The sequence below is a fragment of the Mytilus californianus genome, unplaced genomic scaffold (genome assembly GCF_021869535.1).
Source record: "Mytilus californianus isolate M0D057914Y unplaced genomic scaffold, xbMytCali1.0.p SCAF_15, whole genome shotgun sequence".
NCBI classification, from domain to species: Eukaryota; Metazoa; Mollusca; class Bivalvia; order Mytilida; family Mytilidae; genus Mytilus; species Mytilus californianus.
In genome coordinates, this window is record NW_026262637.1 from 14,539,371 (window position 1) to 14,556,915 (window position 17,545).

Consider the following 17,545-nt stretch of genomic DNA (forward strand, 5'->3'; position numbering starts at 1 on the left):
GCATATCATTTTGATGTTAATCTAAACAAACTTGTACATTTGGTAAGGAAAATAGTCATCAGAAATTTCAATGTTTAATAACTTATACCAAAATAGACAAGCAGTTTTGAAAGATGGAGTTATACATGCAAAATTGAATGTTTAATGTAATTAAATTATCTACATTTAAATTACTTGTTCAAACATATAGTATATATGTTATTGAGAGTAATTTATTATCATTTGAATTGTTACAAAAAAGTATTTTTAAGTGCACACCAAAGTGCTCCTCAGTAAGGAGTTTTATAAATATAACAGGTTAGACAGGAGATGATCATATTATATTGATGCAATAATATATTGCAGAAGGTATAAACAGTTACTTTTTTCTCCATCATTGTTAAAAATAAGATTGTTGAGTGCTCTTATGTCAGGAGGATTATAAAATACAAGAAGTAAAACAGGAAGTGAATCTTGTTATGTTCAAAGTACAAATTTCTTTGATTCTTCTTTAAATTCATACTCATGGTTATGAAACAAAACATTTTTTTTTTACCAATTAAGTTAAAACTATGTATGCCTTTAAAATTGTTTAAGATTTTATTTTTTATGTTATGCCTACTGAAATAAATTTTTTCAGGTGTACATGCTGTACATAAACATTACAAATGGATAACATGTGGACATTTCATTCTGTATTAAATATCTAGTATTTGTTCAATTATCTTAAATCCACTAATTAGCAGTAAACAATCATTAACAAAGGTGATAAAACTGCCAAAGCATTAGGTATTTAACTTAATCCCATTGTCAGTTAATTAGTGTTACACAATCAGGTAACAATTTTACATGAAACGCCGGTAGGCATGAAATTTGGAAATTTTATTTTTTTGAAAAGGCAGAGGGGTGCATTCTTTTGCTTTGGAGGGCAGAAGGGCGGGGGTAAGGGCACCAAGGGCGGGCCGCCCTTCTATTTAGGGCAGGAGGGAACACTGAGTGACATATAGTTGTTAATTTCTGTGTCATTTGGTCTCTTGTGGAGAGTTGTCTCATTGGCATTAATCATACCACATCTTCTTTTTATAATTATTCTTTTTCATGTTTATACTTAAATACATCTTACCAAAACAAGAAAATCAAGATCTATTATGATCAACTTACCGGTATTATAAACAAGTTTTTTTTTTTGGTTTAGACAGATTTTCACTTGACAATGATTTTACTTTTTTTCAAATATAAAAAAAAATGCTTTTGTACTTAGTTGCTCATGCTTCTCAAATTTCATGATTAAAATATGTTGGATAGAGAATGTCAGTTTAGAACTTGATATGTTAATGTATTATTACTCTGATAAAAAGCAACTGACTTGAATTACATGATTATGTGATAGTTCAGGGCCATGGCATACATACATTTTTAATATGGTTAGTTAGAATTTCAGTAATGAATTTCTAATTCAAAATCATCTTTCTCAAAAAAACATTTTATTCAGTTTAGAAAAAAAAATGCCAGATGTTGGTTATTTTCACAATATAAGTGCTGAAATCCTCAAATAGGTCTTTTTTTTAATTTACATTTGAACTTTTCTGTAAATGGTACAAAAGTATGCATTTTACAATTTACACCAAATAATATATTTCTTATAAATGGGTCATCACAGTAGACAAAGGTAGAATAGTTTTTTATCGTATCTGGAAATTTAAAGTCTTTATTCATTATAATGGTCAGTGACCTTTCAAGTGAGTGATACATTTGTTTAACAGCCAATATCTAAATCTAAATGTAGGTTACTAGTGTGAAAGGTAGTGCAATCATGTCCTGTACGAAAGGTGGTCCACATGTACAACATGATGAATGCATGGTCTTTTAAAAATATGTTAAATACATTTGTACATGTATGTAAACGTTACCAAAATATATTAAATCCTTCATGTGAAATAAATATGGGACATAACTAGGTGTGGCTATGATCAGATATAGATCTGAGGTATGTCCTTCAAAAATCCTTTATTGTTACTTAATCAAAAATATGTCCTTGAAATTTCTTTGTGCTCTTAAGAGTTTATCATTCATTTAGTGTATGACAAAAGAAAAGTGCAAGATTTCAGATTTCAAATATATATGAAAATGCATTAATTGCAGCTTTAGTTTAAACAACTGATTATAATAGTGTTACAGTACACTTACCAGGTGAACAAAAGGAACAAAGTAACCAAACGGAGATTATCCTAGGGATACTTACCAGCTGAACAAAAGGAACAAAGTAACCAAACAGAGATAATCCTAGGGATACTTACCAGGTGAACAAAAGGAACAAAGTAACCAAACAGTGATAATCCTAGGGATACTTACCAGGTGAAAAAAAGGAACAAAGTAACCAAACAGAGATAATCCTAGGGATACTTACCAGGTGAACAAAAGGAACAAAGTAACCAAACAGAGATAATCCTAGGGATACAGTATACTTCCCGGGTAAACAAAAGGAACAAAGTAACCAAACAGAGATAATCCTAGGGATACTTACCAGGTGAACAAAAGGAACAAAGTAACCAAACAGAGATAATCCTAGGGATACTTACCAGGTGAACAAAATGAACAAAGTAACCAAACAGAGATAATCCTAGTGACACTTACCAGGTGAACAAAAGGAACAAAGTAACCAAACATAGATAATCCTAGGGATACTTACCAGGTGAAAGAAAAGAACAAAGTAACCAAACGGAGATAATCCTAGGGATACTTACCAGGTGAACAAAAGGAACAAAGTAACCAAACAGAGATAATCCTAGGGATACTTACCAGGTGAAAGATAGGAACAAAGTAACCAAACAGAGATAATCCTAGTGATACTTACCAGGTGAACAAAAGGAACAAAGTAACCAAACAGAGATAATCCTAGTGATACTTACCAGGTGAACAAAAGGAACAAAGTAACCAAACAGAGATAATCCTAAAGACACTTACCAGGTGAACAAAAGGAACAAAGTAACCAAACAGGGATAATCCTAGTGATACTTACCAGGTGAACAAAAGGAACAAAGTAACCAAACAAGAGATAATCCTTGGGATACAGTACACTTACCAGGTGAACAAAAGGAACAAAGTAACCAAACAGAGATAATCCTAGGGATACTTACCAGGTGAAAGAAAGGAACAAAGTAACCAAACAGAGATAATCCTAGGGATACAGTACACTTACCAGGCGAACAAAAGGAACAAAGTAACCAAACAGAGATAATCCTAGGGATACTTACCAGGTGAACAAAGGAACAAGGTAACCAAACAGAGATTATCCTAGTGATACTTACCAGGTGAACAAAAGGAACAAAGTAACCAAACAGAGATAATCCTAAAGACACTTACCAGGTGAACAAAAGGAACAAAGTAACCAAACAGAGATAATCCTAGTGATACTTACCAGGTGAACAAAAGCAACAAAGTAACCAAACAAAGATAATCCTAGGGATACTTACCAGGTGAAAGAAAGGAACAAAGTAACCAAACAGAGATAATCCTAGTGATACTTACCAGGTGAACAAAAGGAACAAAGTAGCCAAACAGAGATAGTCCTAGGGATACAGTACACTTACCAGGTGAACAAAAGGAACAAAGTAACCAAACAGAGATAATCCCAGGGATACTTACCAGGTAAACAAAAAAGAACAAAGTAATCAAACAGAGATAATCATAGGTATACTTACCAGGTGAACAAAAGGAACAAAGTAACCAAACAGAGATAATCCTAGGGATACTTACCAGGTGAACAAAAGGAACAAAGTAACTAAACAGAGATAATCCTTGTGATACTTACCAGGTGAACAAAAGGAACAAAGTAACCAAGCAGAGATAATCCTAGTAATACTTACCAGGTGAACAAAAGTAACAAAGTAACCAAACAGAGATAATCCTAGGGATACAGTATACTTACCAGGTGAACAAAAGGAACAAGGTAACCAAACAGAGATAATCCTAGGGATACTTACCAGGTGAACAAAAGGGACAAAGTTACCAAACAGAGATAATCCTAGTAATACTTACCAGGTGAAGAATAGGAACAAAGTAACCAAACAGAGATAATCCTAGTGATACTTACCAGGTGAACAAAAGGAACAAAGTAACCAAACAAGAGATAATCCTTGGGATACAGTACACTTACCAGGTGAACAAAAGGAACAAAGTAACCAAACAGAGATAATCCTAGGGATACTTACCAGGTGAAAGAAAGGAACAAAGTAACCAAACAGAGATAATCCTAGGGATACAGTACACTTACCAGGTGAACAAAAGGAACAAAGTAACCAAACAGAGATAATCCTAGGGATACTTACCAGGTGAACAAAGGAACAAAGTAACCAAACAGAGATAATCCTAGGGATACAGTATACTTCCCGGGTAAACAAAAGGAACAAAGTAACCAAACAGAGATAATCCTAGGGATACTTACCAGGTGAAAGAAAGGAACAAAGTAACCAAACAGAGATAATCCTAGGGATACAGTACACTTACCAGGTGAACAAAAGGAACAAAGTAACCAAACAGAGATAATCCTAGGGATACTTACCAGGTGAACAAAGGAACAAAGTAACCAAACAGAGATAATCTTAGGGGTACTTACCAGGTGAACAAAAGGAACAAAGTAACCAAACAGAGATAATCCTAGGGAAACAATATACTTACCAGGTGAACAAAAGGAACAAAGTAACCAAACAAAGATAATCCTAGGGATACTTACCAGGTGAAAGAAAGGAACAAAGTAACCAAACAGAGATAATCCTAGTGATACTTACCAGGTGAACAAAAGGAACAAAGTAACCAAACAGAGATAGTCCTAGGGATACAGTACACTTACCAGGTGAACAAAAGGAACAAAGTAACCAAACAGAGATAATCCTAGGGATACTTACCAGGTGAACAAAAGGGACAAAGTAACCAAACAGAGATAATCTTAGGGATACTTACCAGATGAACAAAAGGAACAAAGTAACCAAACAGAGATAATCCTAGTAATACTTACCAGGTGAACAAAAGGAACAAAGTAACCAAACAGAGATAATCCTAGGGATACAGTATACTTACCAGGTGAACAAAAGGAACAAAGTAACCAAACAGAGATAATCCCAGGGATACTTACCAGGTAAACAAAAAAGAACAAAGTAATCAAACAGAGATAATCATAGGTATACTTACCAGGTGAACAAAAGGAACAAAGTAACCAAACAGAGATAATCCTAGGGATACTTACCAGGTGAACAAAAGGAACAAAGTAACTAAACAGAGATAATCCTTGTGATACTTACCAGGTGAACAAAAGGAACAAAGTAACCAAGCAGAGATAATCCTAGTAATACTTACCAGGTGAACAAAAGTAACAAAGTAACCAAACAGAGATAATCCTAGGGATACAGTATACTTACCAGGTGAACAAAAGGAACAAGGTAACCAAACAGAGATAATCCTAGGGATACTTACCAGGTGAACAAAAGGGACAAAGTTACCAAACAGAGATAATCCTAGTAATACTTACCAGGTGAAGAATAGGAACAAAGTAACCAAACAGAGATAATCCTAGTGATACTTACCAGGTGAACAAAAGGAACAAAGTAACCAAACAAGAGATAATCCTTGGGATACAGTACACTTACCAGGTGAACAAAAGGAACAAAGTAACCAAACAGAGATAATCCTAGGGATACTTACCAGGTGAAAGAAAGGAACAAAGTAACCAAACAGAGATAATCCTAGGGATACAGTACACTTACCAGGTGAACAAAAGGAACAAAGTAACCAAACAGAGATAATCCTAGGGATACTTACCAGGTGAACAAAGGAACAAAGTAACCAAACAGAGATAATCCTAGGGATACAGTATACTTCCCGGGTAAACAAAAGGAACAAAGTAACCAAACAGAGATAATCCTAGGGATACTTACCAGGTGAACAAAAGGAACAAAGTAACCAAACAGAGATAATCCTAGGGATACTTACCAGGTGAACAAAATGAACAAAGTAACCAAACAGAGATAATCCTAGTGACACTTACCAGGTGAACAAAAGGAACAAAGTAACCAAACATAGATAATCCTAGGGATACTTACCAGGTGAAAGAAAAGAACAAAGTAACCAAACGGAGATAATCCTAGGGATACTTACCAGGTGAACAAAAGGAACAAAGTAACCAAACAGAGATAATCCTAGGGATACTTACCAGGTGAAAGATAGGAACAAAGTAACCAAACAGAGATAATCCTAGTGATACTTACCAGGTGAACAAAAGGAACAAAGTAACCAAACAGAGATAATCCTAGTGATACTTACCAGGTGAACAAAAGGAACAAAGTAACCAAACAGAGATAATCCTAAAGACACTTACCAGGTGAACAAAAGGAACAAAGTAACCAAACAGGGATAATCCTAGTGATACTTACCAGGTGAACAAAAGGAACAAAGTAACCAAACAAGAGATAATCCTTGGGATACAGTACACTTACCAGGTGAACAAAAGGAACAAAGTAACCAAACAGAGATAATCCTAGGGATACTTACCAGGTGAAAGAAAGGAACAAAGTAACCAAACAGAGATAATCCTAGGGATACAGTACACTTACCAGGCGAACAAAAGGAACAAAGTAACCAAACAGAGATAATCCTAGGGATACTTACCAGGTGAACAAAGGAACAAGGTAACCAAACAGAGATTATCCTAGTGATACTTACCAGGTGAACAAAAGGAACAAAGTAACCAAACAGAGATAATCCTAAAGACACTTACCAGGTGAACAAAAGGAACAAAGTAACCAAACAGAGATAATCCTAGTGATACTTACCAGGTGAACAAAAGCAACAAAGTAACCAAACAAAGATAATCCTAGGGATACTTACCAGGTGAAAGAAAGGAACAAAGTAACCAAACAGAGATAATCCTAGTGATACTTACCAGGTGAACAAAAGGAACAAAGTAGCCAAACAGAGATAGTCCTAGGGATACAGTACACTTACCAGGTGAACAAAAGGAACAAAGTAACCAAACAGAGATAATCCCAGGGATACTTACCAGGTAAACAAAAAAGAACAAAGTAATCAAACAGAGATAATCATAGGTATACTTACCAGGTGAACAAAAGGAACAAAGTAACCAAACAGAGATAATCCTAGGGATACTTACCAGGTGAACAAAAGGAACAAAGTAACTAAACAGAGATAATCCTTGTGATACTTACCAGGTGAACAAAAGGAACAAAGTAACCAAGCAGAGATAATCCTAGTAATACTTACCAGGTGAACAAAAGTAACAAAGTAACCAAACAGAGATAATCCTAGGGATACAGTATACTTACCAGGTGAACAAAAGGAACAAGGTAACCAAACAGAGATAATCCTAGTGATACTTACCAGGTGAACAAAAGGAACAAAGTAACCAAACAGAGATAATCCTAAAGACACTTACCAGGTGAACAAAAGGAACAAAGTAACCAAACAGGGATAATCCTAGTGATACTTACCAGGTGAACAAAAGGAACAAAGTAACCAAACAAGAGATAATCCTTGGGATACAGTACACTTACCAGGTGAACAAAAGGAACAAAGTAACCAAACAGAGATAATCCTAGGGATACTTACCAGGTGAAAGAAAGGAACAAAGTAACCAAACAGAGATAATCCTAGGGATACAGTACACTTACCAGGCGAACAAAAGGAACAAAGTAACCAAACAGAGATAATCCTAGGGATACTTACCAGGTGAACAAAGGAACAAGGTAACCAAACAGAGATTATCCTAGTGATACTTACCAGGTGAACAAAAGGAACAAAGTAACCAAACAGAGATAATCCTAAAGACACTTACCAGGTGAACAAAAGGAACAAAGTAACCAAACAGAGATAATCCTAGTGATACTTACCAGGTGAACAAAAGCAACAAAGTAACCAAACAAAGATAATCCTAGGGATACTTACCAGGTGAAAGAAAGGAACAAAGTAACCAAACAGAGATAATCCTAGTGATACTTACCAGGTGAACAAAAGGAACAAAGTAGCCAAACAGAGATAGTCCTAGGGATACAGTACACTTACCAGGTGAACAAAAGGAACAAAGTAACCAAACAGAGATAATCCCAGGGATACTTACCAGGTAAACAAAAAAGAACAAAGTAATCAAACAGAGATAATCATAGGTATACTTACCAGGTGAACAAAAGGAACAAAGTAACCAAACAGAGATAATCCTAGGGATACTTACCAGGTGAACAAAAGGAACAAAGTAACTAAACAGAGATAATCCTTGTGATACTTACCAGGTGAACAAAAGGAACAAAGTAACCAAGCAGAGATAATCCTAGTAATACTTACCAGGTGAACAAAAGTAACAAAGTAACCAAACAGAGATAATCCTAGGGATACAGTATACTTACCAGGTGAACAAAAGGAACAAGGTAACCAAACAGAGATAATCCTAGGGATACTTACCAGGTGAACAAAAGGGACAAAGTTACCAAACAGAGATAATCCTAGTAATACTTACCAGGTGAAGAATAGGAACAAAGTAACCAAACAGAGATAATCCTAGTGATACTTACCAGGTGAACAAAAGGAACAAAGTAACCAAACAAGAGATAATCCTTGGGATACAGTACACTTACCAGGTGAACAAAAGGAACAAAGTAACCAAACAGAGATAATCCTAGGGATACTTACCAGGTGAAAGAAAGGAACAAAGTAACCAAACAGAGATAATCCTAGGGATACAGTACACTTACCAGGTGAACAAAAGGAACAAAGTAACCAAACAGAGATAATCCTAGGGATACTTACCAGGTGAACAAAGGAACAAAATAACCAAACAGAGATAATCTTAGGGGTACTTACCAGGTGAACAAAAGGAACAAAGTAACCAAACAGAGATAATCCTAGGGAAACAATATACTTACCAGGTGAACAAAAGGAACAAAGTAACCAAACAAAGATAATCCTAGGGATACTTACCAGGTGAAAGAAAGGAACAAAGTAACCAAACAGAGATAATCCTAGTGATACTTACCAGGTGAACAAAAGGAACAAAGTAACCAAACAGAGATAGTCCTAGGGATACAGTACACTTACCAGGTGAACAAAAGGAACAAAGTAACCAAACAGAGATAATCCTAGGGATACTTACCAGGTGAACAAAAGGGACAAAGTAACCAAACAGAGATAATCTTAGGGATACTTACCAGATGAACAAAAGGAACAAAGTAACCAAACAGAGATAATCCTAGTAATACTTACCAGGTGAACAAAAGGAACAAAGTAACCAAACAGAGATAATCCTAGGGATACAGTATACTTACCAGGTGAACAAAAGGAACAAAGTAACCAAACAGAGATAATCCTAGTGATACTTACCAGGTGAACAAAATGAACAAAGTAACCAAACAAAGATAATCCTAGGGATACTTACCAGGTGAACAAAAGGAACAAAGTAACCAAACAGAGATAATCCTAAGGATACTTACCAGGTGAACAAAAGGAACAAAGTAACCAAACAGAGATAATCCTAGGGATACTGCCCAAATCACATAAGCCTTGTTCTTAAATATCTTCGTGTTCAGAAACGTTTTGGCAAAGGCACAACAATCGTTCACATGTTCAACTACACTCTCTTTGGAAAGTGTCAAAGCGGCCAGATTAGATTGTTTCGGTATCAATGGCTTCCACGTCAATGTACAGAATACCAGAATCAAGTACATAGCAGCTAACACAACGAATGTATATTTGACTTGTATGCCTTTCAGTAAATATGGTAGTGCTATCGATAAAATAATGGAAAACAATGAGCTTCCAAACGCTACAATGCCATTAACTAGTCCCATATGCTTGTCAAAATAATGACCAAGGATTGTAAGTGATGGTGAATAAATTAGTCCTGCTCCTATTCCTAGGAATACACCAAATGTTAAATAAAGTAATTCTAATTCTGTAACAAACGCACTTGACACCAATCCGACGAGGCCAAATAATGTTCCAACAAATGCAGTTGGTCTGATTCCAACTCGGTCACTGAGAATACTGGATACAATACTCATTAGAAAGGTTAGACCAGTCGATACTGAACCAACAAATGCTGCAATACAAAAGGAAATGAAATTATGAAATTACTTAAAAATCTCATTCTTTTGGATTTATATACATTGTCATGACTGCACATTAATTATATATTCAAAATGGTCTCATGCAAATAATACTGGTACTGGTTAGATTAATTATTGCAGCATTCAAATTTTGCTGTGTAAAGAGTCACAGCATGTTCACATCATGTATTGTACAGTTTTTTGTACTATAAATGCAGTTTTTTATGGTTCTATTTTATTTTGTTTTTCTTGATCAAATTTTATGAATATCGTAATTGGTGTTCTCTTCAACTTACAGGTTTTGAGATTTGCATGAAGAGGGCTAAGAATATGCTATAACACTGTAATTCTCACTCTGGTTGTATCAGAAATGTTTTTTTTATTTTAACGATACTGTCAATTTCAGTAACACAATATGCTAATAATTATCCAAAAATATCTGTAAGCCAGTGTTATTTGAAATATCTGGTGAGAACACTGTCATGAGTAAACTACTTTTTAATCAGTTAATTGTTTGTTTTTTGTTTTAAATATTTTTTTCATTCATTCGTCTTTCTTTCCTTTTTTTCATATAGGAAAACAATATTGTTTACCATATAAACAATGTATATAAATATATCCGTAGAAATGCCATTAAACATCATAAATAATTATAAAGCAGGTGCAAATCTAGGATTCTGAAAAAGGGAGGCCCTGGCAATCCAATGTTTGGAGTGATACTTGTAAAAAGTCCATGCATTTATCATATATGAAGCTACATAAGGGGGCCCGGCCACATGGCCCCCTCCCTAAATCCACCTATGTAAAGTCTTATTCACATCTATGTTCCACCTTAATAATACATGGTTAAATGATAATGATTCATTCATATTGAATTAATGCTGCATCAGCACACATGGCCAATGTCCATGCAAGAGAATAATTATATCCAAAAAGTATATTATTCAATTGGGCAAATTGACCAATCACACTTGTTGGATATTATACCCACCTACAAATCCAAATACATGTATTTATTCCAAATGACCAAATTTCTGATCAATTTAAGTAAACATATGATTGTTAATACCAGTATTTATTTCAAATGACCACATTTCTAATCAATTTAAGTAAACATATGATTGTAAAATATGTTTACTATCAAAATTGAATACTGCTTTTGACACTATGTATATAGATAATATGGCTTCTTCAGATCTATTTATATATGTAGATATATATGACATAAGATGACTTAACAGATGGACAAATGATTGAACACTGTCAACTAAGATAATACTGGTTTGTAAAATTTAACCTTATTGTCATATCTTTATGGATACATATATGGTGGAAAAGTTTTGGTGACCTTACTCCACTTTACATATAATTTATACTTTTAAATGCCTTTATCCCTGTAAATGGGAACTGGTAACAACTATTAGTCTCCATACAGAACTTTACACATTGAATCCTTAGTGATGAACTATAACTAGAATGCTCATTCTTTAATTAACTATCATGACAGACAAAACGTAAAACCACTGCATAAATGGACAATTATTGTAAGTCACCACAATCCGCTTATTGCATTTGCCAGTTCATTAAATTTTGTGGTAAATTTATCGTGTTCATGTTGCTCTATCTTCAGTTTATTGTGTAGTGTTTTGTAAACTATTGTTAAGACCTTCCTTGGCATTTAGACTTTTTTGTTTGGCCATGATTTGTCTTTCCTTCGTCAACATAAAAGAATTTTAAATTCATCCTTAGTCCATTTTTTCTGAAAAAAATGAACATTTCAAAACAACAACTTACATACTTTATTTCTGATTGGCTAATTTGACCAAGAAGTTTCAAGATAATGGTAGAAAATATGAGTTATTCTTCAACATCAGACCACAAGATACATTTGACATAAATTGGTAACAATAATTGAAACAAACTGACAGGGTTAAAAAGTTGTCCTATTCCTCCTTTTGAATTTTTTTCATACTTACAAGTTTTTAAGGATATCTCTGGATCTCCAGCAGCATACTCATCCAGGAGGAAAGTATACAATATACCAAATGTATTCATAATACTAAACACTGTCCCGTTACACAACATTGATGTAAAACAAACAACCCATCCCCATCCGCCATCAGGGGGAGTGAACTCTCTACTAACTGTCCTTGTCAAACCATTCTCTACATCACTTTTAAGAGCCTGCTTCTGTTCCACATCAGAGCTAAAAGAAAGTTTACTCCTCCTTTCCATGGCAATTTGTGTCTACAAAATAGAAATTATATGACTAAATCTGCAAGTACTCAGACATTCTTTATATGTACATTAAACATTGATTATAAGTGTAAAAATCTGCATATACTCAGACAGACATTCTATTTATGTACATCAAACAAACTTCATTACAGTGTTATCTTTTAGTTGATAAACTATTATGAATAAATATATAAATGATCGTATATGTGCCTTTTACCTGATGACTTGGGAGATGCAAAATCATAAATTTATTAAACGCAAATAAATAGTAAATCATCTACTTTTAAAATTAGTTTAAAGTTAAAAATTGCTGTTTAGCACTGAAACACAATGTTTGCCTATCAATAGCTCTTACTATGGAAAACTACACTAACTTTTTCTATTTATCGAAGATCAATCTGTTCCTATGAGCTGCAATACTATGAGTATAACATAAGATTGAAAGATTTTTCACAAATAACCCTGGTGTGAAATAAAATTCATGGGGAATTTGAACCTAGGTACCTCTAATATGTTCTATCAAAATCACTATGAACAAGCATTCTGAGAGTATAGCATGGCAATACATAGTCCCCTACCGGTTAAGAATCCATTGTACTGGAACAAAATGCTAACTTGATCTATAACTTGTCATGATGTAAACTATATAACAAATATCAAGTCAATATCTTCAAGCATGAAGAAAAAAAGTGTGGAAAACTGATTATTTGAGTGAATTTTCTAAGTCCAAGGATTGTAACTCTGCACAAAATCATCAGACCCGAACAAAATTCGAACTTGATCTATAACTTGTCATGATAACTCTATATACCAAATTACAAATCAATATCTTCAAGCACAAAGAAAAAAAGTGTGGAAAACTGATTTGCCGGACTGACGGATGGACAGACAGACAGACAGAGTGCAAACCTCGTGCCCTTTGTCGGTAGGGGACTAATAAAAGGAGATATGGGGTATATGTCAACAAGATGGCAATGTAATGACACAAATAACCAAAAGACTGATTAACAAAAGAGTAAAGTAAGTTATATCAGGTGTTATATCACAATTAGGTCAACTCAGAAATCTGCTAAATGGACATGTAATCAATGAGACAATGTTATAGTAAATGGTTATTGCACTACTATAGGTAATTTTAGTCCAAGGAAAGAACTAGAATATAACATTGTACATTCTTGAAAAAAAATCATGCTTAAAATTCCTCATTTGTATGTGAATAAGTTCTCATTTAACGGTTACCCAGTCTCAGCAGTATTTTCTTAACATTTTCAAATCATATTGTTTTATTTCATACATTTGTTTTTGTTCTTATGTCTGTGATTGGACAAATCATTTTTGCTAGGATGCTAAGAAACTCATTCTGAGAAGCATTTATCACAAAGACATACAGAATTGGCATACAAAAATTGTATCTACTTATTGTACTTTTTTACTTTGATTAAATTTGAGAATGATTATAAAGGCCATAAATTCTTCATAAAAATAATGTACATGTATTACATGTATTATGTATACTTAAAATTATTTAGTTTTACAACAATTTGCAATTAAAGTAAAAAGTGTTTAGAAGATGAAAATCTTTTAGGGTCTGCAATGTTTTACGTAATTTCTAATGCAAATTTATACTGATATAACTGTGTAGTGACTGAACAGTGCTCAGGCATGTAATGACTTAATATATATCTAGATCTGGAATCTTAATTCAAGTTCTTGTGTCAATCATAGGTAACTTTCTGTACAAAAACTAAGGTAAATGTTTAGGGAATGTGTTCCCTAACAAGAAAATGTGTCCATAATACACTAAGACTTGGTCCCACTATCACATTTACATGTTCAGAGGACCACTGCATGGTGAACTACCTTAAACTGGTTCTTTCAAAGGGGAATTCCCAAGCTACTTTTATATGGGTGAAAAGGTTTAACAAAGAAACCAAATTATTGTCCCAATATCAGTCTACATGTATCAATAGCTGTTGTGACATTATCATTTGACCCCAAAATCCAATGGAGCATTCCTTATCCAATTGGGCATTGTCAAACCAAGTTTTGTAAAAGTTGGACCTTTGATTAAAAGCAAAACAATAAGAGACAAAAGCTTTGCTTACATTTCAGTCTATCAGTTACTACCGCAACCTTGACCTTTGTCTATATAGTATATACCCAAAATCAAGGCTCTTTCTCATCTTGGGGCATTATCAATTTAAATGTTGTTTAAGGCTCAAAACGTTTTGTCCAGAAACTGTAATGTTGACAGCTGATCATCTTATTCTTTCAACAAATATTTTGGGAAATTGGTGTAAACAAGAATGTGTCCATAGTACACAGATGCCCCACTCACACTATCATTTTCTATGTTCAGTGGACCGTGAAATTGGGGTCAAAACTCTAATTTGGCATTATAATTAGAAAGATCATATCATAGGGAACATGTGTACTAAGTTTCAAGTTGATTGGACTTCAACTTCATCAAAAACTACCTTAACCAAAAACTTTAATCTGAAGCTGGACGGATGGATGAACGAACGCACAGACCGAAAAAACATAATGCCCCTCTACTATCGTAGGTGGGGCATAAAAATATTAATTATAAAATGAAAAAAATAAATGACACAGTTACAATTTGATTCAAATACAAAAAAGAGAGTGCTTATAATATGAGACAGATGTCACATGTGAAAGAGGAAAATCCTTTTCCTTACATAAACTTTTTTGGTAATTAGATAGATAGATAAATTTGCAGGAAACGTATATATGCTTCACAACATTATGCACGAATTCAGACAGGCCGGGGCACAAGCGGTGCGCGCCCATTAAAATAAGTTATACATAATTATGTACTTTATAGGTAAAATTAGTCACTTCTTGTCAAAATACGATTCTCTTATAAACTCCTAATTCTGTCTTGATAAATACCATGAAAGGTATATATAAATTGGAACTAAAACTAAAACAAAATCAGTGAAAATAAGCAAGACTGTCCCATATACATTGTAAAGTTATAAAATAAAGAGCTGCTCCATGAGCGCATGATACGCCCATCGCTTTTTCAAAGAATAAAGTTCCATAACTCCTCAATGTCATATCAGAAGTTTATAAAAAAAACTAAAGAGAGGTTATTTTCATAGATATAAATCAGTCACCAAAGTTTCATAAAAACTGCTCAAAGAACTCTTGAGTTATTGTCCAAAAACTGGAAAATCACCCTTTTTTAATGAATAAAACCCCATAACTTAGAAACATAATACCCAAAATTTATAAAAATTGAAAGGGAGCTCATGTCAATAGATATTAACAGTTCCCTAAAGTTTCATGCAAATTGGTTAAAGTGTTTTTGAGTTAATGTCAGACATGTTGACGACGGACGGACAACGGTATACCATAATACATCCCGTAAACGGGCATATAAAAATATAACAACAACATTTTTTGCAGTTCTTCTTGATAGTTCAAACAGTTAAGTTATAAATATAGACCTGTAATGTAAATTAGTGTTTCTGATAATGTCAATATTCTTAACAAATTTCTAAGTTAAGCTTTGTAATTTTCAACATCTTACAAATGTAGTTCCCACAGAAGAGAAACAATAATGAAATAAATCATTAACATGTAATATATATGATTCAATTGGTCCTTTTTCCAATCACTCTTACCATATAATAATGTCAGAAGAATACAATAGGGTGCATGTTTGATTATCATAAATTAATAACACTGCGAAAAACAGTCTAGTCAATTTACAATATTATTATGATGAACTTGAAGAGGAACATAACCATTGATAACAAAGCATTCATAAAACCACACATATATCACTTCAATGTCGTTCACTTTTGTCTGAAGATGAAAGTTCTCTATACCATTTTTACTTTATCATGAAATACATGTATACAAGTCTAAATTGAAAACAACTTTCAAACCTATGATTGCGTTGGATAAAAACCGCAATTTTTATATGTGTGCATGTAAAACAAATTTCTTGGTAGAGGGGTCTAAATACAGCACAAACAACATTTTTCAAAAGACCAAAACAGTGAAAAGTATATTTTAACAAATCGCATTTGACTAACAGGTCGAACAACTGATGTTCTTAAACCCTGCTGACTGCCATTGACGATTGCCAAATAAATTGATCACGAGATGTAACATGGATCTTAATTATTAATTTAATACCAAACAGAATACAATAAACTTGCGGAGAAGATGGTAGGTTTACCGCAAACATGAGGTGCAAAAATTTGTACACCATATCCGAATTTCGACAATTAATGTCTCTTCAGTGATGTAAGGGATCGAAACGGTATTTGAAAGGCCATATAATTTACCTCAACTAAGAATAGACTCTTGAGTCGAAATAGGATGAATGGATCATATAAACCCGAAGGAAAATACAATACAAGCCCAAACGATAAAATATAAACAAGTCTAAATTGAAAACAACGTTCAAACCTATGATTGCATTGGATAAAAACCGCGATTTTTATACGTGTGCATGTAAAACAAATTTCTTGGTAGAGGGGTCTAAATACAGCACAAACAATATTTTTCAAAAGACCAAAACAGTGAAAAGTATATTTTAACAAATCGCATTTGATTAACAGGTCGAACAACTGATGTTCTTAAACCCTGCTGACTGCCATTGACGATTGCCAAAGAAATTGATCAGCAGATGTAACATGGATCTTAATTATTAATTTAATACCAAACAGAAAACAATAAACTTGCGGAGAACATGGTAGGTATACCGCAAACATATATATATATATAAAAATGTTGTATATCATCACCTTTGAATAAAGACCAAAAAGACAAGCAAATGCATATACATACAAATTTACAGACAACAATATGACATTTAACAATTGGAAAAGATGCAAGGCAAGCTATAAAAGCAAACTGCATGGTAAACCAAAAATATAAAAAAAACTTCACTTAATTAAACAAAATGGAAAGGCATCTGTAACTTTAATTTTTATTTACGTTTGCAATAAAACCTGGAAAACTCAGGCCAGAACCCCTTAGAAGCAAAAAATATAAAAATGATATAACAGTACAGCTCATAGTTTAAATAAAAGATATTCTGAGTTACAATCTATTTCATGCAGATATCATCTAAATTTTTACATTTAAAAAATTTTTCATCCATATTTATAAATTACTAATGAATCAGCATTTCCAGTTTCCAAAGTTTAATTTAAATAGTTCAATAAAAAAAATGAAGTCATGTA

At 33.6% G+C, this 17,545-nt stretch overlaps 2 protein-coding genes across 2 annotated transcripts in view; both read right to left on the reverse strand.

Annotated features, from left to right (window-relative positions):
• Positions 1 to 17,545, reverse strand: part of LOC127725485 (leucine-rich repeat transmembrane protein FLRT3-like) — a 235,926-nt gene that overhangs the window by 101,746 nt on the left and 116,635 nt on the right. The gene's annotated exons all lie outside the window — the stretch shown is intronic.
• LOC127725480 (monocarboxylate transporter 10-like) overlaps positions 1 to 17,545 on the reverse strand; it is a 36,067-nt gene that overhangs the window by 9,086 nt on the left and 9,436 nt on the right. The window contains exons 4-5 of the mRNA XM_052232490.1: positions 12,059 to 12,329; positions 9,468 to 10,075 (exon numbers count right to left, since the gene is read on the reverse strand). Of these exons, the coding sequence (XP_052088450.1) occupies positions 9,468 to 10,075; positions 12,059 to 12,317 (867 nt within the window). The 5' untranslated portion in view covers positions 12,318 to 12,329. The remainder of the gene's footprint in view (positions 1 to 9,467; positions 10,076 to 12,058; positions 12,330 to 17,545) is intronic.